At 43.8% G+C, this 25,199-nt stretch overlaps 2 protein-coding genes across 3 annotated transcripts; one reads left to right on the forward strand and one right to left on the reverse strand.

Annotated features, from left to right (window-relative positions):
• Positions 1 to 1,098: 1,098 nt before the first annotated feature.
• On the reverse strand, positions 1,099 to 15,937 carry wrap53 (WD repeat containing, antisense to TP53). 2 transcript variants are annotated; one of them, XM_071333624.1, is made up of 11 exons: positions 15,733 to 15,937; positions 14,940 to 15,440; positions 14,539 to 14,713; positions 14,242 to 14,337; positions 14,033 to 14,141; positions 13,725 to 13,813; positions 5,978 to 6,201; positions 4,671 to 4,888; positions 2,536 to 2,639; positions 2,167 to 2,310; positions 1,099 to 1,869 (listed from the first exon to the last, which is right to left on the reverse strand). In XM_071333624.1, the coding sequence occupies exons 2-11, from the start codon at positions 15,223 to 15,225 to the stop codon at positions 1,638 to 1,640; spliced, it is 1,677 nt and encodes a 558-aa protein (XP_071189725.1). In that variant the 5' UTR covers positions 15,226 to 15,440; positions 15,733 to 15,937; the 3' UTR covers positions 1,099 to 1,637. The 2 variants fall into 2 exon arrangements, with proteins under 2 accessions (XP_071189725.1, XP_071189724.1); XM_071333623.1 differs by having other exon boundaries at positions 15,715 to 15,937.
• A 21-nt stretch (positions 15,938 to 15,958) lies between these two features.
• On the forward strand, positions 15,959 to 24,213 carry LOC139534457 (gastrula zinc finger protein XlCGF57.1-like). The gene is made up of 2 exons (XM_071333625.1): positions 15,959 to 16,237; positions 21,485 to 24,213. Exons 1-2 carry the CDS (start codon positions 16,069 to 16,071, stop codon positions 22,894 to 22,896), a joined length of 1,581 nt encoding a protein of 526 aa, XP_071189726.1. The 5' UTR covers positions 15,959 to 16,068; the 3' UTR covers positions 22,897 to 24,213.
• Positions 24,214 to 25,199: the final 986 nt, after the last annotated feature.

Consider the following 25,199-nt stretch of genomic DNA (forward strand, 5'->3'; position numbering starts at 1 on the left):
TGCGTACACAAAGCATGATTCGAGTGTTGCATTGTTGAGTCTAACCCAGGATGTGCGTGGAAGAGCCTGTCTTGTTCAGCATCCTCTGTAGAAGCCCCATGTCAGACGTGCTCTCAACCCCTAACAGAGGACAGACACCCCTAGACTGGTAACAGAAGATCACACCCTTCTTACTAACGAGCCTCGGCTGGATAGATGAGGATTACACCCTCCCTATTCTCTGTTTGACTCCTAAAAATACCCCCAGACTCCCAAAAGAAGACTCTCGGCTAGTTAGACGATGCACAGCTAGCTCACTGTTAGTCTGTGTGAAAATCATACCCCTGATAGAGCACTGACAATTTCTCTCCCTTTTGGCACGAACGCTCTCACCCGCTCCTTCTCCGTCTTGTACCCCACTTCACCCTCCCTAGGCCCTTCACTTATTCTAAGACGGTCGCTTAGCAACTTTCACAACACAACAGTGTCGCTCTCCAATTTGGCACTTAACTCTACTTATACCCGTGGTTTTACAACGTGCGTCTGTGTGCATTAGTTTGAGGGTATGCTCGAAAGGTGTATGACAGATCCTTCTCAGAAAACAAATATATATAACCCCCTGGGCTTGTTAGAATAGCTTATTCTACAATAACTAAATATAGAGACAAAATAGAACAGAATTTTTACAACACATTAATTCAGCTTCAGCATAATACCGACACAAGAAAAGGCAAATCATTTGAGGTTTCTGTGTGAAACCGATAATCCACCTGTAGCAGTTAGTTTGCCCTCTAGTGGCTTCCCTGGATTTGCAGTCAGACTACACCGCAACCAGCAACGGAGAATTTGCAAAAAAAAGCATTTAGTAGGTTACTTTACAAACAATATCACTTGTGCTACGACACAACCGTTCTTCCTATACAAATATTGTTAATCATTTTACCCCAAGAACTTGTAGGACTAAGGCTGCACAAACATCGGCTGTGCGCAGTAGATCACTTGCTAGGTGTCATGTTGACTCGCTGGGAAAGGAATAGAAAAAGTACAGACCGACGTTTGTGTTAGTCTGTCATCTCGTTCACGATAAAAAAAAAATTTAAAAGACGTTTGCGGTATCCGTCTGTTTGTGGTTACAGCAATTATGCTATCTGCTGACCGATTTTAATACATTCAGAAACTACAATATTCACCATGGCTTTACAAAAATATACATTTACTGATGCATGTATAGCGATGCCACCAGCTTGGCATTTACAACAATAAAAAAAGACTAACACGAGGTAAACAGAACACTCCCCTAGAGCAACATATGAGTGGAAGGTAGATTGATGTACATTCAACCCAACACACAGGGCCTGGTCTGGCTGTGGTGGTCATCTGAACCTGAGAGGTTTTACAATTACATTTGGTTTGGAATTGGTAAGCTCCCTGCTAGCATAGTAGCACATTACCATTCAATTGTAATAGCATGTTAGCATTCACAATAGTTTGTATCTTGGCTTCGAGACTGGGGAAACTGTAATTCGCTGAATCCAAGGGACAACTCAATATATTGATTGCCATACTTTTAAACAGAATAAGTACTACTACTAAATTTTCTCATATTGGCAGTTTGACATTTGGTTCAGTCCAGAGGGGGGTTTGAACTGGGCTACTCCTCAATCAATCACCACCACGGGCGGTGGTTCCTCCTGCGCCCCCTCGTTGGCTGGGCTAAGTGGTCCGGCCCACCACACAGTCAGAGCGTTGTCCTGTCTGACCTCTGGGGTAGGTGATAACATCACGACATCTCCCTCAGAGCACGAGGAGTCTCCATCGCTACTGTCCCCCGGAGAGAGGAACTGGCGCTGCCCGCTGGACGTCACCAGCAACGGCATAAAGGGGTGGACACTAGGGGGAGAATGGAGGGACGAGAGAGACGGGACGGGGCATTGAGAAAAAATAAGAGCCATATTGAAATGACAAATACATTGCTGCCCCCAAACAGCAAGTGGGAGACCACTTCTAAAAATCTATATATTTAGTATATTAAATCGATTCAGCAGTCAAACAATGTTAATAAAATCGTGCTTCTACACCTGCATTGCTTGCTGTTTGGGGTTTTAGGCTGGGTTTCTGTACAGCACTTTGAGACATCAACTGATGTAAGAAGGGCTATATAAATACATTTGGTTTGGTAAAGCCTACCTGATGCCGTTGGTGCAGTCCCTATGGGCCTGGAAGTGGAGGTGAGGCTGCAGTAGCTCCTGGTTACCATCGGGAGGAGCTGTGAGGGTGTCCCACACTGACACCACCCCCTCTGTATCACCACTCAACAAGTACCGGCCAGACCTACACGCACACGGTCAGCATTAACAACGACACACACAGAGACAGACCGAGAGATGCTATAATATGAAGAGCAGTTATGAAGAGTATAATATGAAGAGTAGATAAAGGGTTCAAGGGTATTAGGTACTAAGTCAAGGGTTTCTCAAATGGTGGAACGGGACATGGGGCATTGGCGGGCTACGGTTAGCTGTGAGAGTAGCAGGAAGACGAGATGCAGGGACTTACGGGTCCAGGTCGAAGTAGATCCGCTGGTTGGTGGCCACATTCCTTTTCAGAGAGAACAGAATCTTTCCCGGGTCCCTCAGGTCCCAGCACAGAATCTCTGGGTCCTACACACACACACACACACATACACACACACACAGTCACGTACAGCTAACCTTGTGGGGACACAAAATTGTCCCATTCAAAATCCTATTTTCCCTAACCCCTACTCTTACCCTAACCCCCTAGAAATAGCATTTGACCTTATGGGGACCAACAAAATGTCCCCAGTTGGTGAAATGTTTGTTTACTATTCTTGTGGGGACCAATAGTTAAACACACACACTTCAAACACCTCAAAACGTACAAGAGCAATAATAACTCTGATAGTGAATGTGTGAATACAGTATGTGTTTGAGAGAACCACCACGTTCTCCACTGTGACACTGTGCTCCTCCTACCCAAATCTCCCTCTGAGTGGTCTGTTTTAAAAGGACTACAGTGAGGGAAAAAAGTATTTGATCCCCTGCTGATTTTGTTCGTTTGCCCACTGACAATGAAATGATCAGTCTGTAATTTTAATGGTAGGTTTATTTGAACAGTGAGAGACAGAATATCAACAAAAAAATCCAGAAAAACGCATGTCAAAAATGTTATAAATTGATTTGCATTTTAATGAGGGAAATAAGTATTTGACCCCTCTGCAAAACATGACTTAGTACTTGGTGGCAAAACCCTTGTTGGCAATCACAGAGGTCAGATGTTTCTTGTAGTTGGCCACCAGGTTTGCACACATCTCAGGAGGGATTTTGTCCCACTCCTCTTTGCAGATCTTCTTCAAGTCATTAAGGTTTCGAGGCTGACGTTTGGCAACTCGAACCTTCAGCTCCCTCCACAGATTTTCTATGGGATTAAGGTCTGGAGACTGGCTAGGCCACTCCAGGACCTTAATGTGCTTTTTCTTGAGCCACTCCTTTGTTGCCTTGGCCGTGTGTTTTGGGTCATTGTCATGCTGGAATACCCATCCACGACCCATTTTCAATACCCTGGCTGAGGGAAGGAGGTTTTCACCCAAGATTTGACGGTACATGGCCCCGTCCATCGTCCCTTTGATGCTGTGAAGTTGTCCTGTCCCCTTAGCAGAAAAACACCCCCAAAGCATAATGTTTCCACCTCCATGTTTGACGGTGGGGATGGTTTCTTGGGGTCATAGGCAGCATTCCTCCTCCTCCAAACACGGCAAGTTGAGTTGATGCCAAAGAACTCCATTTTGGTCTCATCTGACCACAACACGTTCACCCAGTTGTCCTCTGAATCATTCAGATGTTCATTGGCAAACTTCAGACGGGCATGTATATGTGCTTTCTTGAGCAGGGGGACCTTGCGGGCGCTGCAGGATTTCAGTCCTTCACGGCGTAGTGTGTTACCAATTGTTTTCTTGGTGACTATGGTCCCAGCTGCCTTGAGATCATTGACAAGATCCTCCTGTGTAGTTCTGGGCTGATTCCTCACCATTCTCATGATCATTGCAACTCCACGAGGTGAGATCTTACATGGAGCCCCAGGCCAAGGGAGTTTGACAGTTCTTTTGTGTTTCTTCCAATTGCGAATAATCGCACCAACTGTTGTCACCTACTCACCAAACTGCTTGGCAATGGTCTTGTAGCCCATTCCAGCCTTGTGTAGATCTACAATCTTGTCCCTGACATCCTTGGAGAGCTCTTTGGTCTTGGCCATGGTGGAGAGTTTGGAATCTGATTGATTGATTGCTTCTGTGGATAGGTGTCTTTTATACAGGTAAGAAACTGAGATTAGGAGCACTCCCTTTAAGAGTGTGCTCCTAATCTCAGCTCGTTACCTGTATGAAAGACACCTGGGAGCCAGAAATCTTTCTGATTGAGAGGGGGTCAAATACTTATTTCCCTCATTAAAATGCAAATCAATTTATAACATTTTTGACATGCGTTTTTCTGGATATTTTTGTTGTTATTCTGTCTCTCACTGTTCAAATAAACCTACCATTAAAATTATAGACTGATAATTTCTTTGTCAGTGGGCAAACGTACAAAATCAGCAGGGGATCAAATACTTTTTTCCCTCACTGTACTTTTTCAAGCCCCATGTCTCCCTTTGAGGTTGTGTTTGCGTTCGGTCACCTTGCGACCCCCGGTGTACAGGTAGTGTCCGTCGGGTGAGAAGGTGAGGTGTGTGATGCCCCCGTGGTGCCTGGGCGGCAGCAGGGCCAGCTGAGAGCCGTCCTGGCAGGAGTAGAGGCCTACGGTGCGGGAGTACGAGCCACAGGCGTACACAGACTGGCACGGGCTGAACGCCATGCAGGAGATGATGCCACTCTGACCCTGACCCTGTTTCTTCACTGGAGAGGGAACACACACTCAGCGTCCACATGGGTTCAGATCAACATATTAAGGACCGGTTCGGTTTGCGCTGCTGGTATAACTAATGGGTTATAAATCTAGGAAAATATGTTGTTACTTTACCCTTAGTTTAGAGAACACACTGTCATTCATAGCAATGACCTGGGGAATAGTTACAGGCGAGAGAAGGGGGGGGTAAATGAGCCAGTTGGAAGCTGAGGATGATTAGGTGGCCATGATGGTGTGAGGGCCAGATTGGGAATTTAGCCAGGACACCGGGGTTAACACCCCTACTCTTATGATAAGTGCCATGAGATCTTCAGTGACCACAGAGAGTCAGGATACCCGTTTAACATCCATTCCGAAAGACGGCACCCTATACAGGGCAATGTCCCTAACCACTGCCCTGGGGCATTGGGATATATACAGGGGTTTCTTTATACCAAATGAAACAGTGCCTCCTACTGGCTCTCTATCACCTCTTCCAGCAGCATCTGGTCTCCCATCCATGGACCGACCAGGACCAACCCTGCTTAACTTCAGAGGCAAGCCAGCAGTGGGATGCATATCAGATCATTTGATGCAGCTGCGTTGGAATTATTTGATAACTTCAAAGAAAAATAATGCACTTACCAGGATCCCCTGTGTTTATTTTTTTTATTTTTTATTTAACTAGGCAAGTCAGTTAAGAACAAATTCTTATTTACAATGACGGCCTAGGAACAGTGTCCCTTGTTCAGGGACAGAACGACAGATTTTTTACCTTGTCAGCTCGGGGATTCTATCTAGCAACCTTTCGTTTACTGGCCCAACGCTCTAACCACTAGGCTACCTTGGCCCATTTATAGCTGATATTACAAATTATAACAGATATTACTCTGTCTACACTGAAGAGAATGAAAGAGCAAATAACATGGGGTGCACATTCTTGTTTTTGCCCGAGCACTACACAGCTGATACAAATAATCAAAGCTTGATAATGACTTGGTTATTTTAAATCCAATGTGTAGTGAGTGCTAGGGCAAAAACACTAAAACGTGCACCCAGCCCCGGACCGAGTTCGGGAAACCCTTATCTACTCTACTAACCTACAGTGGGCCTTTCCTCACAATCTCGTCCAGGCCTGTCTGTGTAGAACACCCTCACTGTCTTGTCGAAGCCGCAGTAGAGCTGTGATCCGTCTGGGGAGAAGCAGAGGGAGTGGGCTGCGGTCAGCTCGTCCAGATGGTTGTAGGGCCTGAAGCTGGCACGCAGGTCCCCGTAGAACGCATCCCAGATATGGACCGGGTTATCACGACTGCTGCTGGCTATACTGGAGGAGAGAGAGAGATGGAGGAAAGGATGGATGGAGACAAAAAGATTGGACATGGAGGGAAGTTAATGATGGATGGAAAGATGAAAAGAAAAAGACAAATGGGTGGAGAGAGAGAAGAGGTTGAGGGAAATGGAGGAAGAAAGGAAACAAGTGTGGGTCACAACAGGACAAAGGAAGAGTCATTTTTTCATCTCCCTTGAAAAACAGACACACAGACACTGCTTTGTGCCAGATCCATCAGAGAGGACATTTCAGTACTTCACTCCCCAGTCACTATTTCAGTTTGAATTTCATTCAGCCCCTCTTATCTATTCAGTAACAGTTTGTTGCTTTATAATGGACAAAAAAAAACTAGCCATCAACAAACAGACATACTGTATGGCTTTTCAACTAACATAACTGCGGGGGGGGGGAACCTAACAGCCCAACACAAACGCTTAAATATCACTGTCTGAACTGAGGCTCAATTAGCCAAGAGGAAATTAGCCTGGGCGGCTCAGTGCTCTTATGGCACTGTGTCTTTGTTCTGTCTGTTGGGAATCCCCTCATTATAATGGTACACCACAGCTAGCCTGGACGCCGGCCCAGAAAGCAATTCAAAGGAGAAACACCAGTGACCATTCTACACTCTACGGGAGGGTACAGCGCATCGCTTTAGGCAGAGAGAGGGAGGGAGAGCGGGAAAGAGGGAGGAGGGAAAGAGCGAGGGAGAGCGGGGAAGAGGGAGGAGGGAAAGAGCGAGGGAGAGAGGGAGGGAGAGCGGGAAAGAGGGAGGAGGGAAAGAGAGGGAGGGAAAGAGGGAGAGAGGAGGGAAAGCTGGGAGAGAGGAGAAACACAAAAGAGAGGGAGAAAGATGGGGTGGGGAAAAGGGAGGGAGAGGGGGATACTTTAAACAGAAGCACTCCAATATGACAAAAACAGCCAAGAATCCCACTGCCCCTCACAGACCCTACTATATCTACCAATCAGATCTTAGTACATTCCCCAGACACCCAAACAACAGGAGTACGCCTCGTCCACCTGTGAGCATGATGCAATGATGTCTTCTAAACTTATATTTCGATGGTTCATTTGACTCCCCGAACACATGTTTAGGAAACGTTAGGGCCACGTCATCCCACCTGACTGACTCCACTCCGTAACCCTCAACAACACCAGACAAAACATCATGCTGTCTGAACACACACACACACACAGATGGAGTTCACATGGGGTGTCAGCTCCGACTAGCATCCTCGTCCCTGTTACCCCGGCTCCTCTCAGGGTCCTGCTCTCAATCCCTCAGACAATCATCTCCTTGGGTCGTTCATGCTCTCATCCTCCACTCCCCCCTCTCTTTCGTCAACTCCCTTTCCTTTTTTCCTCATTCCCTCCAATTCTTCTTGCGGTGAAGAAATGTTCTCCGTTCCGTGTTGTTTATGGTTTGATCCTGCACTCCTTGTGTACTGTCCCCCTTCCACCCCATGACCCCTCTCTTTTTCTCATTCCCCCTCCTTCTTCTAGTCTAGAGGATATGTTGCTTTCCTCGCTTCGTGGGGTGGACCACAACCCACGCTGGGCACTGATCAGAGAGGAACCATCAGAGGCAGTGTGAGGAGAGGTTAAGCGGTGTGCGCTGTTGGTAAGGCCTCCTTACCAACCCGTAACAATGGCATTCTCCACGGTAACGGCTGGGCAACATTGATCTCAGCTTGCCACAGCACAGACGGAGTCATAATAATTACAGTGCTTTAAAAAAGGCCCTTTAAAACCAGTTCTGTTAAAGCTGCAATATGTAACTTCTTTGGAGTTCTGAACAAATAGCTAATAAGTTTTCAAACACTATTCAACCATACCTCGCAAAGGGGGGCACCTACAGTATTGGTAGATGGGTGAAAATAAAAGCATACATTGAATACCCCTTTGAGCATGGTGAAGTTATTCATTACACTTTGGATGGTGTATCAATACACCCAGTCATTAGCAAGATACAGGCGTCTTTCCTAACTCAGTTGCCGTAGATTAAGGAAACTTCTCTGGGATTAAATTAAAATGGCAAAAAAATGTGGCAAAGAAATTAACTTTATATCATGAATACAAAGCATTATGTTTGGGGCAAATCCAACACAACACTGAGTACCACTCTTCATATATTGAAGGATGGTGGTGGCTAGGGCTGTTGTAGTGACTGTATTACCACCACACTGGCAGTCATGAGTCACTCGGGCTCCCGAGTGGCGCAGCGGTCTAAGGCACAGCATCTCAGTGCTAGATGTGTCACTACAGACCCTGGGTCGATTCCAGGCTGTATCATAACCATTTGTGATTGGGAGTCCCGTAGAGCGGCGCACAATTGGCCTAGCGTTGTCCGGGTTAGGGTTTGGCCGGGGTAGGCCGTCATTGTAAATAAGAATTTGTTCTTAACTGACTTACCTAGTTAAATAAAAAATGACCGCAGTAAAAATGTTGACCGTTGAGTCATGGTTATCTCCTCTTATGCACATGCATTAACCTTTAACCTAACCCCTAGCTAACATTAGCCAGCTAGCCAGAATTCCTAACATATCATACGTTTTGCAAATTCGTATAATAAGAATTGTAAATCGTAACATATCCTACAAAAATGGGTCATGGGCAAACAATTTTAATACATACCAAAACATTATACTAAATGGATCGTCTCAGATTTACGTACAGAATAATACGAAATGAAGGAATTGTCAGTAGAGCTCCATGACAGGATTGGGTCGAGGCACAGATCTGGTCAAGGGTACCAAAAAAATGTATGCAGCTTTAAAGGTCCCCAAGAACACAGTGGCCTCCATTATTCTTAAATGGAAGAAGTTTGGAACCACCAAGACTCTTCCTCGAGATGGTCGTCTGGCCAAACTGAGCAATCGGGGGAGAAGGGCCTTGGTCAGGGAGGTAACCAAGAACCCGATGGTCACTGACAGAGCTCTAGAGTTCCTCTGTGGAGATGGGAGAACCTTTCAGAAGGACAACCATCTCTGCAGCACTCCACCAATCAGGCCTTTATGGTAGAGTGGTCAGACGGAAGCCACTCCTCCGTAAAAGGCACATGACAGCCCGCTTAGAGTTTGCCAAAAGGCACCTAAAGACTCTCAGACCATGAGAAACAAGTTTCTCTGGTCTGATGAAACCAAAATTGAACTCTTTGACTTGAATGCCAAGCGTCACGTCTGGAGGAAACCTGGCACCATCCCTACGGTGAAGAATGGTGAGGGCAGTATCATGTTGCCGTTTTTCAGCGGCAGGGACACTAGTCAGGATCAAGAGAAAGATGAACGGAACAAAGTACAGAGAGATACTTGATGAAAACCTGCTCCACAGCTCTCAAGACCTCAGACTGGGGCGAAGGTTCTCCTTTCAACAGGACAGCGTCCCTAAGCACACAGCCAAGACAACGCAGGAATGGCTTCGGGACAAGTCTCTGAATGTCCTTGAGTGGCCCAGCCAGAGCCCGGACTTGAACATCTCTGGAGAGACCTGAAAATAGCTGTGCAGCGATGCTCCCCATCCAACCTGACAGAGCTTGAGAGGATCTGCAGAGAAGAATGGGAGAAACTCCCCAAATATAGGTGTGACAAGCTTGTAGCGTCATACCTAAGAAGATTCGAGGCTGTAATCGCTGCTTCTACAAAGCACTGAGTTACCTATGCATAGTCACTTCAATAACTCTACCTACATGTATATGTCACTTCAATTACCTCAACACCAGTGCCCCTGCACATTGACTCTGTACCGGTACCCCCTGAATATAGCCCCGCTATTGTTATTTACTGCTGCTCTTTAATTATTTGTTATTCTTAGCTCTAACTTTTTTGGGGGTATTTTCTTAAAACTGCATTGTTGGTTAAGGGCTTGTAAGTAAGCATTTCACTGTTGTATTCAGCGCATGTGACAAATACAATTTGATTTTTTCTTTTTTTAGTTAACTAGGCAACTCAGTTAAGAATAAATTCTTATTTACAATGACGACCTACCCTGGCCAAACCCGGACGACGCTGGGCCAATTGCGCGCCGCCCTATGGGACTCGCGCAATGCTGTCGGGGGTACGACAAATAAAAAATGTGATTCACATTTTCAAAGAGTGCATAAAGATTTTCCAACGGGGCTATGCAGTTGCTCCCGACGCCACTTGGGCACACTGCAGCATTCACTGAGAGGCTCTTGCTGCCAAGGGAATGCCTGACAGCTTAAAATACGTTTTGGTTAATAGTTAACTTTGTTAAAGCAAGGCCCCTGAACTCTCGTGTATTTTCTGCATTATGCAATGATATGGGCAGCGACCATGTAATGCTTTTACAACATACAGAAGTGCGCTGGTAATCAATGGGCAAAGTATTGACACTTTTTTTAAATTGCGAGATGAGCTTAAAGTTCTTTACTGACCATAATTTTCACTTGTCTGACTGCTTGCATGATGACGAGTTTCTCACACGACTGGCCTATCTGGGTGATGTTTTTTCCTCACCTGAATGATCTGAATCTAGGATTACAGGGACTCTCCGCAACTATATTCAATGTGCGGGACAAAATTGAGGCTATGATTAAGAAGTCTGCGCTCTTCTCTGTCTGCATTAACAAGGACAACACACAGGTCTTTCCATCATTGAATGATTGTTTGTGTGCAAATTAACTCAAGTGTACGGACAATGTAAAATGAGACATAGCAAAGCACCGGAGTGAGCTGGGTGCACAATTACGCAGGTACTTTCTCGAAACAGACGACACAAATAACTGGATTCGTTATCCCTTTCATGCCCTGCCTCCAGTCCACTTACCGATATCTGAACAAGAGAGCCTCATTGAAATCGCAACAAGTGGTTCTGTGAAAATTTTATTTAAATCAGAAGCCACTGTCAGATTTCTGGATAGGGCTGCGCTCAGAATATCCTGCCTTGGCAAATCATGCTGTTAAGACAATGATGCCCTTTGCAACTACTTACCAATGTGAGAGTGGATTCTCAGCCCTCACAAGCATGAAAACTAAATACAGGCACAGACTGTGTGGAAAACGATTTAAGACTGAGACTCTTTCCAATACAACCCAACATTGCAGAGTTACGTGCAGAAGCACACCCTTCTCATTAACCTGTGGTGAGTTATTCATAGTTTTATATAAGATGGCTAAATAAAGAGCAAAATAATTGATTATTATTATTTGTGCCCTGGTCCTATAAGAGTTCATTGTCACTTCCCACGATCCGGGTTGTGACAAAAATTCACACTCATTCTTATGTTTAATAAATGTATCGTATAGTGTGTATGTGGCAGGCTTACAATGATGTCAAAAAACAACATTTGAGAGTGCGCTGACCCTGGTGCTAGAGGTGCCACCGTGTGTTTCCATCTCCTCCCCTCTCTTCTTCATGCCTTTCTCCAGTATGCAGAGATAGGGGCTGTCAACAGTTTAATGAAATATTTTGTTATTGGGAAAACATGTTAATATCGATGTTCCCGAACAGATTTCACTTGGTTTCCCAAATGAAGCACTGGGTAGCTGCAGGAACAGGGTTGGAAAGCCCATAGCATACGGCGTTTGAGCGGAATAACACCTGTCACGTGGCGAAATAACCGGAGTAGCCATGAGTGAATTACATTTCTTTTGCCCCAGTTCCTGCCCATTTGATAATGAGCCTTATTAACTTGCAACTAATTATTATTTACAAGATTAAATTGACAGTCCGATGGGTGAAAACACGATCACTTGATGAGAACAGCGTGTGCAGCCTGAGGCAAGGAACAGAGCATAAGCTTTTTTTGCAACTTCCTCAAATCATCAATAGCCGGTAGTCGCACCATGTAGCCCATATATCTTTTGATTTCTACGACATTCTAAGGTTATCATCATTCACAACTAAAGTTGCCAAATAACTCTAAATCTAGTGTATAGGACCCGTTTCAAATGATCACTTTTACGCTGAACATAGCCATACGCGTACTCTCGCTCTGGAATGGGAAAAATATCCTTTCTACGGTTTGGCGCATAGCCAGAAAACAGAATATGAGTTGGCATACTGCGTTCTTCTCAAATACTTTTTCTTAATATCATGTTTCTTTAGACATGGCTAAAATAAATAATGGACTTATTTTGATGGCGTATATTAAATTGATTTATTATACTTTCTTTAAAATATAGATGTTCCAAAAGGGGCATCTGCGGTGTGCATGTGTGGAGGCCTGGAGATAAACGCGTTTATGTTCATTAATGGTCAATTACCGTGAGACCGGCAGGCTTTTGCAAGACAATAACCGGTTGACAAAATTTCATGACCTCCGCAGCCCTAGTGGTAGCTGCATCATGTTATGGGCATGCTTTTCACCGGCAACGACTGGGGAGTTTTTTTAGGATAAAAATAAACACAATAGAGTTAAGCACAGGCAAAATCCTAGAGGAAAACCTGGGATCAGTCTGCTTTCCAACTGACATTGGGAGACAAATTCACCATTCAGCAATAACCTAAAACACAAGGACAAATGCACACTGGAGTTGCTTACCAAGACGACATTGAATGTTCCTGAGTGGCCTAGTTACAGTTTGGCTTAAATCTATGGCAAGAATTGAAAGTGGCTGTCAAGCAATGATCAACAACCAACTTGACAGAGCTTGAAGAATTTAAAAAAAGAATAATGTGCAAATATTGTACAATCCAGGTGTGCAACACTCTTAAAAGATTTACCCAGAAAGACTCACACCTGTAATTGCTGCTAAAGTTGATTCTAATATGTATTGACTCAGGGGTGTGAATACTTGTGTATTTCATTTTCAATACATTTCTAAAAACATATTGGGGTATTGTGTGTAGATGGGTGAGAAATCTATTTCATCCATTTTGAATTCAGGCTATAATAACAAAATGTGGAATAAGTCAATGGGTACGAATACTTTCTGAAGGCACTGTAGCTTAAAGGGAAATAAAGAAAGATACGAATAATCTCCAGCACCACCCCAACATCAACATATGTGAAAATGGCAAATTTCTATGTTTTGTAGTAAAAAAGATAGAACGATCAAGTGTTTCCAATGACATCATTAACCAATTAGTAGGCAATGCCTACTCATAATTGGTCAAAATCACACCGATGACGTCATTGGAAACACTTATCTTCCTCTATCTTTTAACAATAAAACATTGAAACGCATCATTTTCACTTATGTTGAGGTGGTGCTGTTTAACAATTTTGAAGTCTCCCTTTAAAGCTGGAATCCATAGCAGTGAAACTGCCACGTCCGTTATCGATGTTAGAACAACAAAGACGTTATTTCAAACAAAGAACACTGTCCCCCCCCATTAGACATCATTGCTGGCGTGATAGAACAGCTGAATATGTACCGATTTTTGTTTTGAGGGGACTGCGGTGCGTTACGTTCCCCAGCTCTGCAAAAAACAAAACAGAAGCGGGACAGACAGTGGAACTGCTAACCCTACTGCGGATTCCATCTTTAAAGCGCTTTGTGACAACTGTTCACATAAAAAAATGGCTTTATAAATAACATTCGATTGATTGAACTCACAAGCAGGAGTCAGGGTCCAGGGAGCTCATCTTGGGGTACCAGCAGTAGTCATAGATGGTGTCCCCCTCTGCCATCTTCAGCACTGGACTCTGCAGGGGAGAGAAGGGGAGACATGAGATAAATACTGTGTTGATCTCCAAGGGGAACCTAGCCATTTTAGTCAGTTACCCTGTGGTGTATTCATTAAGCAATACGTTTTGCAACAGAAAACAATTTGCAACGAAAACAAGTGTTTCTATTGGACAAATTCAGGTTGATCCCTCCCCGTTTGGTTGGCTTTCTAGTGAATTAAATCTCTGGAGCCTCACCATCTCAGTGAGCAGGTCCCAGTTGTAGCTGTAGATCTCAGGGGGGAGGTTGTAGACACGCAGCACGTTGTCTGCACTGTTGGTCAGGATGCACAAGCCATCTGGGGCCCTGGAGAATTAACACAGTTACTTCTTCAGATAGCCTGTAAAGCAAAATGGATCCTAAACCACGTAATCAACCAAGGAACAATATTTTAAGAGGGAGCTACCATTTGCAGCCCTTGAGGTAGTTCTCAGGGAGGCTGGAGTACTCAGCCCAGGAACCAGTCAGCATCTGGGGGTTCTGGCTGAAATCGAGACCCAGGCTGCAGATAGGAGCGAGGGGATAAGAGTAGGCCGCAGTACATGAGAAATACATAGATGAGGACAAACAAAACAGTGGATGGATAATTTAAAGGTTTGGACACCCAAATAGCACAGCTGAAATGGCTCTTCAAACCTCCGTGTGCTTAATTCTTTAGCTTCTAAAGTATTTACCTAGAATAATCCTAAAATTCTTCACATACTTTTGTCCTTCGCTGGTGCTTTCAGCTGAACTTTCCTGTTCCCCCTCTTCCACCTTCTCCTCTCCTCCCTCTCTCGTGCCGTGGTCCTCACAAGGACCTCCATTCTCATGGCATTCTACTTCTTTGGCTCCCACATCTTCTTCTCCTCCTTCCATCACACTTGGCTGGTTGGCCTCTAAGAGATATGGATAAACATTATGAGTTAAAGACTATTATTCCATTAAGTCAAGAGGCTAGAGGCTATATTCCCCATCTTCTGTACCTTAAACTCCTCTCTTTTTTTTTTTTTTTTTTACAAGGAATGTGAATCACACATGATAAGCATTGACTTAGAATATTTAGAGAGATGCACACCCGTGAATGAAGCTTTCCTGGAATACAACGACTGGTAACAACTTTACCTCCATTATGGGTCAGTACAGCCAAGTCTTCTTGCCCCAATCCTGCCTGTTCTATGGGTCCTTCATGTGTATCAGGGGGGTCCAGGCTGAGACTCAGCCCCAACCCCTCTCCACTGAGCCTGGGCTGCTTAGCTGCTGGAGGGGCCTCTTCTTTATTCACCCCCAGTTCTAAGCACTCACCCTGGGATAGAGGTGGTGCTGATTGAGGAGGCTCGCTTTCCACCTCTGCCTCCCATCCAACTTCTGCCACATCCCCACTTTCACCCCCCTCTACTGGACCAGACATCTCTCTCGATCACTCTTTCGTCCTATCCTTCGGTGCTTCCTCTCAAATCTTCTTTCCCCCGGTGTCACAGTGCTGAGTTGTATATCCTGGCTCCCTGGTGGTCTGCCTGTGTCAGACGTTAGTGTGGTAGGTGCTACTAGGGTGCTTCTTCCTGCACTGTGGATGTCTCAGTCTGGGGGAGGTTGTGGTCATCACAGCACCCACGGCACGGGACACTGGAGGGGTAGAGGGGTTGGCAGGGAGAAATTGAATACGAACACACTACATCATTGATACACGTCAAATAAAACCCATCTAGCTAGCTAACAAACATATAACCAATCATTCAGCACTACATCACAATATCGACAAAATTACGCCATCAGTGTTAAAATGATATTAAATGCGAGGGTTGGTTAAATTACGGCTAGTTTAGCAATTAGCTAACTAGCTACTAGAAAACAGTTACAGATGGACAACTAGCGATGCTAACTAATGTTAGTTAGCTACCTCTTTGGTCGGCCTTACGGTTTTTCTATTAGGTTTCACAGCCTCTTCGGCAAAGGCGAAACTCTTCTTTACTGAAATAGAGTATTTGAATGACAACAACGTAGCAGCACACTGGACTTGGATAGCAGCAGTCACGAAGTCATGCTGCGAATTTGTAAACACAAGACACCGCCATGTTACGTTCACCAGAACTATCGCGAGACTTCAAGCTAAACATAGACCTTCCTCGGAAGTAGGAGGTGACTTTTATTTTGTACGATTTTGCATTCCTTGTGTGGACAAAAGAAAGACACACTGACTGAAACAAAGGTCATTTACATACGGAATAGGCTACCCAACCTGATCAACTGAAAAATGTCTAAACTACAGTTGTTGCGTTTATTTTTAAATGAGCGTTTAACGGAGTCTGCTGCTGTGGAGATTTTCGAAGCAGTTGAGAAAGCGGTAGCGGAGTACCAGGAGGAGAATGATCGGCTACGGAGACTGCTGCGGTTCACACCAGAGATAAAACTATGTAGAATAGGTTCGTATGTTTTTTGTTTGTTTTGTAAACAATAATTTGTATTATTGTAGCGATCCTGGTTTATAAGCACGGATATCGACTCTGCCACTGGAACATGCTTTTGTGGCACTGTCGATAACCGCGGGTTAAGGGCAAGATAGATCATGAAAACCCTTCAATATGATGCTTACATTGGACGCGCTATGCATTTCGTGTTAGGCTATCAAACAACATCCACAACGACCATGTTTTCCACTTCGTTTCAACCTGTTGTTAAACTTCTTTCTTCAATTTGAATAATCACAGTGAGGTGAGTTTTAAAATCACGATACTGTTTTGAGGACAAGTGTTTGATGTGATTCTCTATTGCATTTGCATTGATGCAGCATGCAGGGGGCACCTTTTGGTTTTAGAAGTGGTGGGGACATAACTTGGCGGGGGGTCTGAGGGTCATCCCACTTTTTGGGGTATCTAAAGCTCATTTCCTAAATTTCTACACAATCTAATATGACCCATGGCCTTTCTAGCTGTCTCTATGTAGAACAACAAAAAGTAAGCAAAAATGCCGACAGTCATCAAGCTATGTAAGAGACCGTTATTAAATATGTTTAAGTGATTGATAAGACAGAACTAGATCAATGATAATTAAATAATCAATATTGTGTGCACCTTTAACCAATAGCCTAACAAATGAACTTATAATTTGTTCATTTTTGTACTTATAAATAAAGTACAAAGACTTAACTTTTGATTGTATTTATTATGACATCCTCTATATCAAATTTCAGCCAGACCGCCCAGCCAGCCAGCCAAAGCCCCTGCAGTCTAGTCAATAACTCCACTCTCCCCAACACAACTTTCTTTTTTGGTCTCAAGGGAAAGGTTTTGAAATCAAAAGTTTAATAAAAACACACATTCACCTCCTACACATTAGCACACGGAAACAGCACATCCTCCATATAATTCACATCATAGGCCTAATATTACTGTAGAGCTCTTTTTACAACCCAACACACCCCACTCAGCTTTAGGATCTTAGTAAAACATTCATTATTGGTTTCAGGTGTGTTAGGCAAAGTGACAATCAACAGTACGGCAGACACCCAGGGCCAGAACTGAGCAGCACTGCAGCTAGGGATTGCTTCAATAGGTATCTCCCCTGTGATGGGCATGTTTTCAATACAGACTCCTTTTGTCATACAGTATTCCATATAAGGCATCCAGACCTTGTGAAAGTTGCACAGTATACCCTTAATCTGGTGATGCATAACTTGGCACTTCTGCCATCCATTGTGACATTGTGGGACGAAAACCAACATTCCATTTCTTATCCGCTATAAATGCTAGGTTACACAGTTTCTTCTGATAAGTCTGCAGTGTCAACGTTTCCAAGCAGACAAAAACAGGGAGAATCTGTAGACATACTGAGATTAAAAAAATAAAATAAAAAATGCCAGAATTAAGCCATCCAACACCATAACATATACAAATATGTCCCTTTTTGTGTTTTACATCTCCAGCAGAAGAATAACATTTCTGAGTGCATAATATTCAGTTTCACTGGCATATAGTACGTTCTATGGATGGTCTGCAGTCATTTATGTTTGAGATTTATATGAACATGACTGGGCATTCTAACATATCTGTATCCATTCATCATCGATAGTGTTTCCCAGGTCTTCCTCACATTTCTTGTTTTACATGTTTCAGTGTCATCAGCGAAAGCCATTATCAACCCTTGATACAGTTTGGAAATCAACTTTAGAGATACAGTGGGGCAAAAAAAGTATTTAGTCAGCCACCAATTGTGCAAGTTCTCCCACTTAAAAAGATGAGAGAGGCCTGTAATTTTCGTCATAGGTACACTTCAACTATGACAGACAAAATGAGGGAAAAAAATTCCAGAAAATCACATTGTAGGATTTTTAATGCATTTATTTGCAAATTATGGTGGAAAATAAGTATTTGGTCAATAACAAAAGTTCATCTCAATACTTTGTTATATACCCTTTGTTGGCAATGACAGAGGTCAAACGTTTTCTGTAAGTCTTCACAAGGTTTTCACACACTGCTGCTGGTATTTTGGCCCATTCCTCCATGCAGATCTCCTCTAGAGCAGTGATGTTTTGGGGCTGTTGGGAGAACTTGCACAATTGGTTTGCTGCACTGAGAGAATAAGGTGTTGTATCTGCAAGAGTTCACCTCTGCGCCGTCACAGACTGGTCTTCCCTGGCTGCCTGACCCTGATGAGACCCCTGTCACCATCTGCTCCTTCTCCGATGAGGCATGACAAAGAATTACCTTGGTGTACATTTATACATTGATTCTATTCTTGAACAATATAACGGTTCAATAATTGAAATGACCATCACTCCCAGATCCCAGACTGTCGCCTACCCATCAACTCAAGATGGGACATTGTATCCATTTACTGGTTGTTATAATGCAGAATTCACCTGAGCTCGTAGACTGGTCTTCCCTGGCTGTCTGACCCTGCTGGGACACCTGTCACCATCTGATCCTGCTAAGACATGATGAGCATAGTGTTGTGTACTGACTGTGCACCATGACAGTGAAGCCTGTAGAGCCGTTTATAATGTGTCGGTGTGAAAGTAGACAATTAGCTAGGGAAACTTAACAGATCAATAATGTTACATTGCTATACTGACTAATAAAAACTCACATTACGGTGAAGAAACGGTCTTCAATCGGTCTTCAATCGTTTGACCGCTGGTTAAATCGTTTGATTCAGGTCTAGTGATTTGAGGCAAAAATAATAGCTAAAGTTGGTAAGCTAGCTAGCTAACGTTAGCAAACTTCTGGCTAGCTCTAGCTAATGGTACATCATAAAATGTACTTCTGTTGAAACAGGACAAAACAAAGGCTACAAAACATTTCAATACTCACAACAGCTGTTAGATACTGCTACCTGACCGATAGCTAGAGCCGAACTGGCAGCTAGTAACGTTAGTTCATTCACTTCAGTCGAGAGGGGATGAAACACTGGCTAACATAACATGTCAGTTACACTACTGGGAATCAGCACTGGGAATAAATACGATTTTTTTTTCTGTCAAGCAGCAGTTACCTTGTCAGCTAGATCAGTCAACTAAAGAGTAGCCAGTTTCTGCTCTGTTTGCTTTTACAACTCAGGGAAAAAAGCGCAGCACAGACAGCAGCTGCCCCTGATCATCTCTGGTCCTATACGCCAGCCTTTCAGAAGCTTTGCCTTCACACAGCCTGTCCGCATGCTCTGTGGTGTCCCATGCGGTCCTAAATCCAGCTGACTAAAACTGGAAAACAGAGGCATCCACATGGTCCTAAAGCACACCGGTTGCTGTGTTTTTTTTTTAAATTTATTTTTAATCAGAGTGCGATTATAAAACTGGGGGGGACAAAAATGCAATTTTAGAATGTCATATTCCCAGTGGAAGTTGCGCCCCTGCATTGATGTCAGAGCAGTTAGAGGGACAATAGAGCCCTGAGTAATAGGCTATTAGTGACCTTATGGTTGTTAGCAAGTTGGGTACTACCAACACATGTCCAGAGTTGCTGCAACCTGGTCTCAGAGCATTTTGTATTATTCTGTATGTAAATCCGAGACACTCCATTTAGTATATGTTACAAATTACAATTCGTATGCTATGTAACGAATTTGCAAAATGTACAAAATGTTATGAATTTGAAATAAAAGGTGGCTAATAATGTTAGCTAGCTGGCTAACGCTAGCTAGGCTAGGGGTTAGGGTCAGGAGTGAGGTTAAAGGGTTAAGGTTAGCTAAAAGGGTTAGGTAACATGCAAAGTACCTAAAAAGTAGTAAGTAGTTGAAAAGTTGCTTATTAGGTAAAATGCTAAAGTTCTCCGTGATGAGATTTGAACTCGCAACCATTTGCTTGCTAGAAGTTCGCGTAACCATCTGTCTTATGTAACCATATCAAACAAAACATATCATACTAATTTTAGTTCCTGGATTTACATTTACTATGTTATGTCTAGTCTATGAGACCAGGCTGCCAGAGTGTATAAAAGGAGATTGTCACTCAATGGTCATGTGGGCATTTTACTAGGATCCTGACTGCTGGTGTGGTGGTAATAAGGTCATCGCAACAGCCCTACTAGATATCCCTGAGGGTTATCATACGAAGCAAGCTAGATCTACTCAGGGTTTTCTAAAGCTAACTAGCTTCAGTTAGCTTCACATTCCAGCTCGGGCTTCATCCGCAGGACCCAGGCCCGGGGGTCCATTCGGAAAGTATTCAGACCCCTTTCCCTTTTCCACATTTTGTTACGTTACAGCTTTATTCTAAAATGGATTAAATAAATGTTTTCCCTCAATCTACACACACTACCTCAATTTTTTTTTTTTAAGATACCTTATTTCCGTAAATATTCAGGCCCTTTGCTTTGAGACTCGAAATTGAGCTCAGGTGCATCGTGTTTCCATTGATCACCCTTGAGTTGTTTCTACAACTGTGGTCATTTAATTGATTGGAAATTATTTGTTGAGGCACACACCTGTCTATATAAGGTCCCACAGTTGACAGTATATGTCAGAGCAAAAACCAAGGAATTGTCCATAGAGCTCCGAGACAGGATTGTGTCGAGGCACAAATCTGGGGAAGGGTACCAAAAAATGTCTGCAGCATTGAAGGTCCCCAAGATCACATTGGCCTCCATCATTCTTAAATGGAAGAAGTTTGGAACCACCAAGACTCTTCCTAGAACTGGCTGCTCGGCCAAACTGAGCAATCGGGGGAGAAGGGCCTTGGTCAGGGAGGTGACCAAGAACCCGATGGTCACTCTGACAGAGCTCCAGAGATCCTCTGTGGTGATGGGAGAACCTTCCAGAAGGACAACCATCTCTGCAGCACTCCACCAATCATGCCTTTATGGTTGAGTGGCCAGACGAAGCCACTCCTCAGTAAAAGGCACATGACAGCCTGCTTGGAGTTTGCCAAAAGGCACCTAAAGACTCTCAGACCATGAGAAACAAGATTCTCTGGTCTGATTTATGTATTTATTTATAGGGGACAATACACATTAATCAACATCAATATTATAACATCCATGTAAATGTGCCGGGTTTAGTCAAAAGCTAATTTTCACTGTGAATGCATAGCCTACACAATGAATTGAACTTATAAACAATTGATATATGTGATTAAATAAGTGTCTGTATCACAACAAGCATTTTGAAATGGCATTGTGCACTCAGGCACATCTAAAGACTATAAATGTAACCTCCACTCCTCCTCTCCTTCCCTCCAGACTCCCTGCAGTTCTCTCTTGCTGTCTCTGAAGAGGATGTTCCCCCTGAGCAGCAGCACTGTGAGCAGGAGTGGAGCTCAGGTCTGGGGCAAGAGGACCCAGAGCCCACACAGATCAAAGAGGAACAGGAGGAGTTCCGGATCAGTCAAGAGGAAGAGCGGCTTCAAGGGTTGGAGGCTGATATCACAGAGTTCAAATTCCCTCCTACCTGTGTGAAAAATGAATGCGATCAGGAGGACCCACTTCAGTCCATGACTGAACAGACTATGGCGAACAGAGAGAGTGACTCCAAACCAGTGGATCTCAAACCTTTTGGGACTGTGACCCACCTAAAGGGTCTCGACATTCCCTTTGACCCTCCAGATAGTCAAAACAATGCCTCCAGTCACAGCTCTGCTACAAGCAGCGACCAAGTAGGACTTAACAGCAGCCCACCATTGGATCTAATTGTGCACAAACTGGCTCACACTGGAGAGAAACTGTTTAGCTGTGGTGACTGTGGGAAAAGCTTCAGTCAAAAGGAACACCTTGGGAACCACATACGCATTCACACAGGAGAGAAACCGTTTAGCTGTGGTGACTGCGGGAAAAGCTTCACTGTCAAGGGGAACCTAACTGTGCACAAACTGGCTCACACTGGAAAGAAACCATTTAGTTGTGGTGACTGCGGGAAAAGCTTCTATCAGAGCCAGGAACTAACTGCGCATATACGGACTCACACTGGGGAGAAATCGTTTAGCTGTGGTGACTGTGGGAAAAGGTTTTATCACAAGATCACTCTAAACCGACACGTTCAGACTCACACAGGAGAGAAACCATTTATCTGTGGCGACTGTGGGAAAAGGTTTTATCACAAGATTACTCTAAACCGACACGTTCAGACTCACACAGGAGAGAAACCATTTATATGTGGCGACTGTGGGAAAAGCTTCAGTCAGAAGGAACACCTAGGGAACCATACACTGACTCACACAGGAGAGAAACCGTTTAGCTGTGGAGACTGTGGGAAAAGCTTCAGGCAGAAGGGGACCTTAAATACACATAAACTGACTCACACGGGAGTGAAATCATTTAGCTGTGGAGACTGTGGGAAGAGCTTCATTCTGAAGGGGTCCCTAAAAATGCATAAACTGACTCACACAGGTGAGAAATCATTTATATGTGGCGACTGCGGGAAAGGCTTCTATCTGAAGGGAGACCTAGGTAAGCATATACTGACTCACACAGGTGAGAAACCATTTAGCTGTGGAGACTGCGGGAAAAGCTTCAGGCAGAAGTCGGCCCTAAAGACGCACACACTGACTCATACCGGAGTGAAGCCATTTCACTGTGGAGACTGTGGGAAGAGATTCAGTCAGAATGGGGCCCTAAAGAAGCATTTATTGACTCACACAGGAGTGAAATCAGTGTAGCTGTGGGGACTGTGGAGAATGCTTCTATCAGAAAAGACACCTAACTGAACATATTCAGACTCACCCAGGAGTTAAACAACAATATAGCTGCAAGCAGCCACGAAAGCTCCTGGCCACAATATTTCTTGAATTTTAATTGCATTCTGTTTTGGGAGATACCGACACGTGCTTCGTAGTAGACCTTCCTTGTAGTGTCCTTAAGCCCCTCAATTTTTCTTGTATTTTTCTTTAACCTTTATTTAACGAGGCAAGTCAGTTAAGAACAAATTCTTATTTACAATGATGGCCTACCCCGGCCAAACCCTCCCTTAACCTGGACGACTCTGGGCCAATTGTGCGTCGCCCTATGGGACTCAACCAGTACTAAGTTGTTGGATGGATCAAAGAGAAGTTGAGTAGTTTGGGTTAAGCTGGGTTTGGTGTGGACTTGTAGTTTTGTTTTTACAAAATTGACACTTTCTCTGTCATCTTTTGATTAAATTCTTAGCTCTTCACAAACTCAGAGACAGGGGTTCTGAGTTTCGAGTGAATCGGACGTGGTTCATGAGATTTCTAAAGATTTGTATGGTTCAAACTTCCAAAATGAATGAATATCCAATATGGCAGAGGTCATAGCTCCTTGGGAGAGTCTCCATTGGCAAAGTCTGTCCTCGACTCCTGTCCTCCTCTCCGCGAACCGAAAACTGATAAGTGGTCGAGGAGAGTGGTCATTTGTTAGTAGACGGACGGAGAAGTGTCATCCAAAACCCATTGGATGAGAAAGCCAGAGGTCCCGCCCCAATTACTTTCTCCTCCAATGGGTTTTGAGAAGGAGACAAGGATGCAAGGAGTATGCCATTTGAGATCTTCCCATAAGTACCCTTTCAGCAGCTAGCGCGCGGCATTCTTTCAGAATATGCCACACCCCCTTTGAATCAGCTGTTTGCTCAAAGGATGAAAAACATGCACCCATTTTAAAACGATACACTACTTATCCTTTTATCCATAAAATGTCTTGCACATCCAGCAAAAAAAAAATTGGATCACTTTACACATTTCATTTGGGATTATACCCTTGTAGCGCGAGTGGAGAAGGGTAGTCTCATTTCATATAAGCGCATTTCTGTGAATCACAAACCAGCCCCTTGCCCCTACCTACTCGTACGGAGGGCCCTCCGTTGTCACGTGTTGCCGACGAAACTCCGAGGATGACTTCCATCGAGTGGCAAGGGGATCAATAAACCCATCGACTTGGGGACACACTAGAGACTTGAATGATGCGATTCATGTTCCATATTTTAATAATAAAATGCACATGAAATTCAAATGAACAATTTACTAGAAATATTCTTTAACAGTTAAACGTATCATTTGGGAGGTATTTCATGTTTTGAGTCAAGCAATGAAATCCAACACAAACAAACACACATTTCCTATAATTAGGCAAACTCCAAACATATCTTAGTGAGTGTTGAGGATAGCACTTCACTCTGGAGCCTGCTTGGTTTGAAATGGCTATCAGAGGCTCTAATTAACTGCTACATCCAGGGCTGACTCTATCCTTTTGGAGGCCCTAAGCAAGATTTGGTTGGGGGGGGGGCCAAGCGGGCAACATTGTTTACCCTCTTGATGGTGGAGAGAAATGTACGTTTTAAAGTTAATTTCCTGCAATTCTACAATTTCTTTTCCATGGGGTGTAGATAAAATATTGCAGCTTTTAAAGCAAGTTTTCTATAGGTCTACATTTTTCCTTGGAGATTTTGTGTTGTTGCAATTTTATAACAAATGTTATGCAATTCTACATATTTTACCATTGGCAGAGATACATTTTTGCAGTTTTAAAGCTAATTTCCAGCAATTCTGCCATGGCTTATGCCATGTAATTATATCTGGGTGACCTAACAAAATCAACGGGGGCCTGCTGGAGGTCATGACCCCCGGGCAATGCATGTCCGGTCGGTATTCGACCATGATTACTATAAGTTTACATAACTGGCTAGACTAACTTACCATTATTTTTTATTTTTTTGCTGACATGGCTAATTGAGTGACAGTCAGTAACTGACAGAACAAGAGAACTGCTGATGCACAACCATATTTCAAAACTTACACCTTGTGTATTCTACTATTCTAACTCAACAGTAAGTTAAGACCCTAAGTGACCTTGGATCAATCTAGATCCAAGGAGAAGGGGGTGATTTGAGATTCAGCTTGTTTCCTCTACTCGCCTCCACTCCTCCATTACTTTTGACCTTTTTCAAAGTGGAGAGGCGGCGAGCAAAACTAATTGAGATTCTCCCCTTGAGGCAAATTTGTTTCTTGTG

This window comes from Salvelinus alpinus, chromosome 11, assembly GCF_045679555.1.
Source record: "Salvelinus alpinus chromosome 11, SLU_Salpinus.1, whole genome shotgun sequence".
Classification (NCBI taxonomy): domain Eukaryota; kingdom Metazoa; phylum Chordata; class Actinopteri; order Salmoniformes; family Salmonidae; genus Salvelinus; species Salvelinus alpinus.

Excerpts from the sequence above, each read along its gene's own strand:
- wrap53 (XM_071333624.1), bottom strand. The coding sequence starts at position 15,225 with ATGTCTGGTCCAGTAGAGGGGGGTGAAAGTGGGGATGTGGCAGAAGTT. Across the intron at positions 14,714-14,939 it reads TGTACTGACCCATAATGGAG|AGGCCAACCAGCCAAGTGTG; the intron begins GTAAAGTTGTTA and ends CATATCTCTTAG. Across the intron at positions 2,311-2,535 it reads ATCTACTTCGACCTGGACCC|GTCTGGCCGGTACTTGTTGA; the intron begins GTAAGTCCCTGC and ends GTGTGCGTGTAG.
- LOC139534457 (XM_071333625.1), top strand. The coding sequence starts at position 16,069 with ATGTCTAAACTACAGTTGTTGCGTTTATTTTTAAATGAGCGTTTAACG. Across the intron at positions 16,238-21,484 it reads GATAAAACTATGTAGAATAG|ACTCCCTGCAGTTCTCTCTT; the intron begins GTTCGTATGTTT and ends CCTTCCCTCCAG.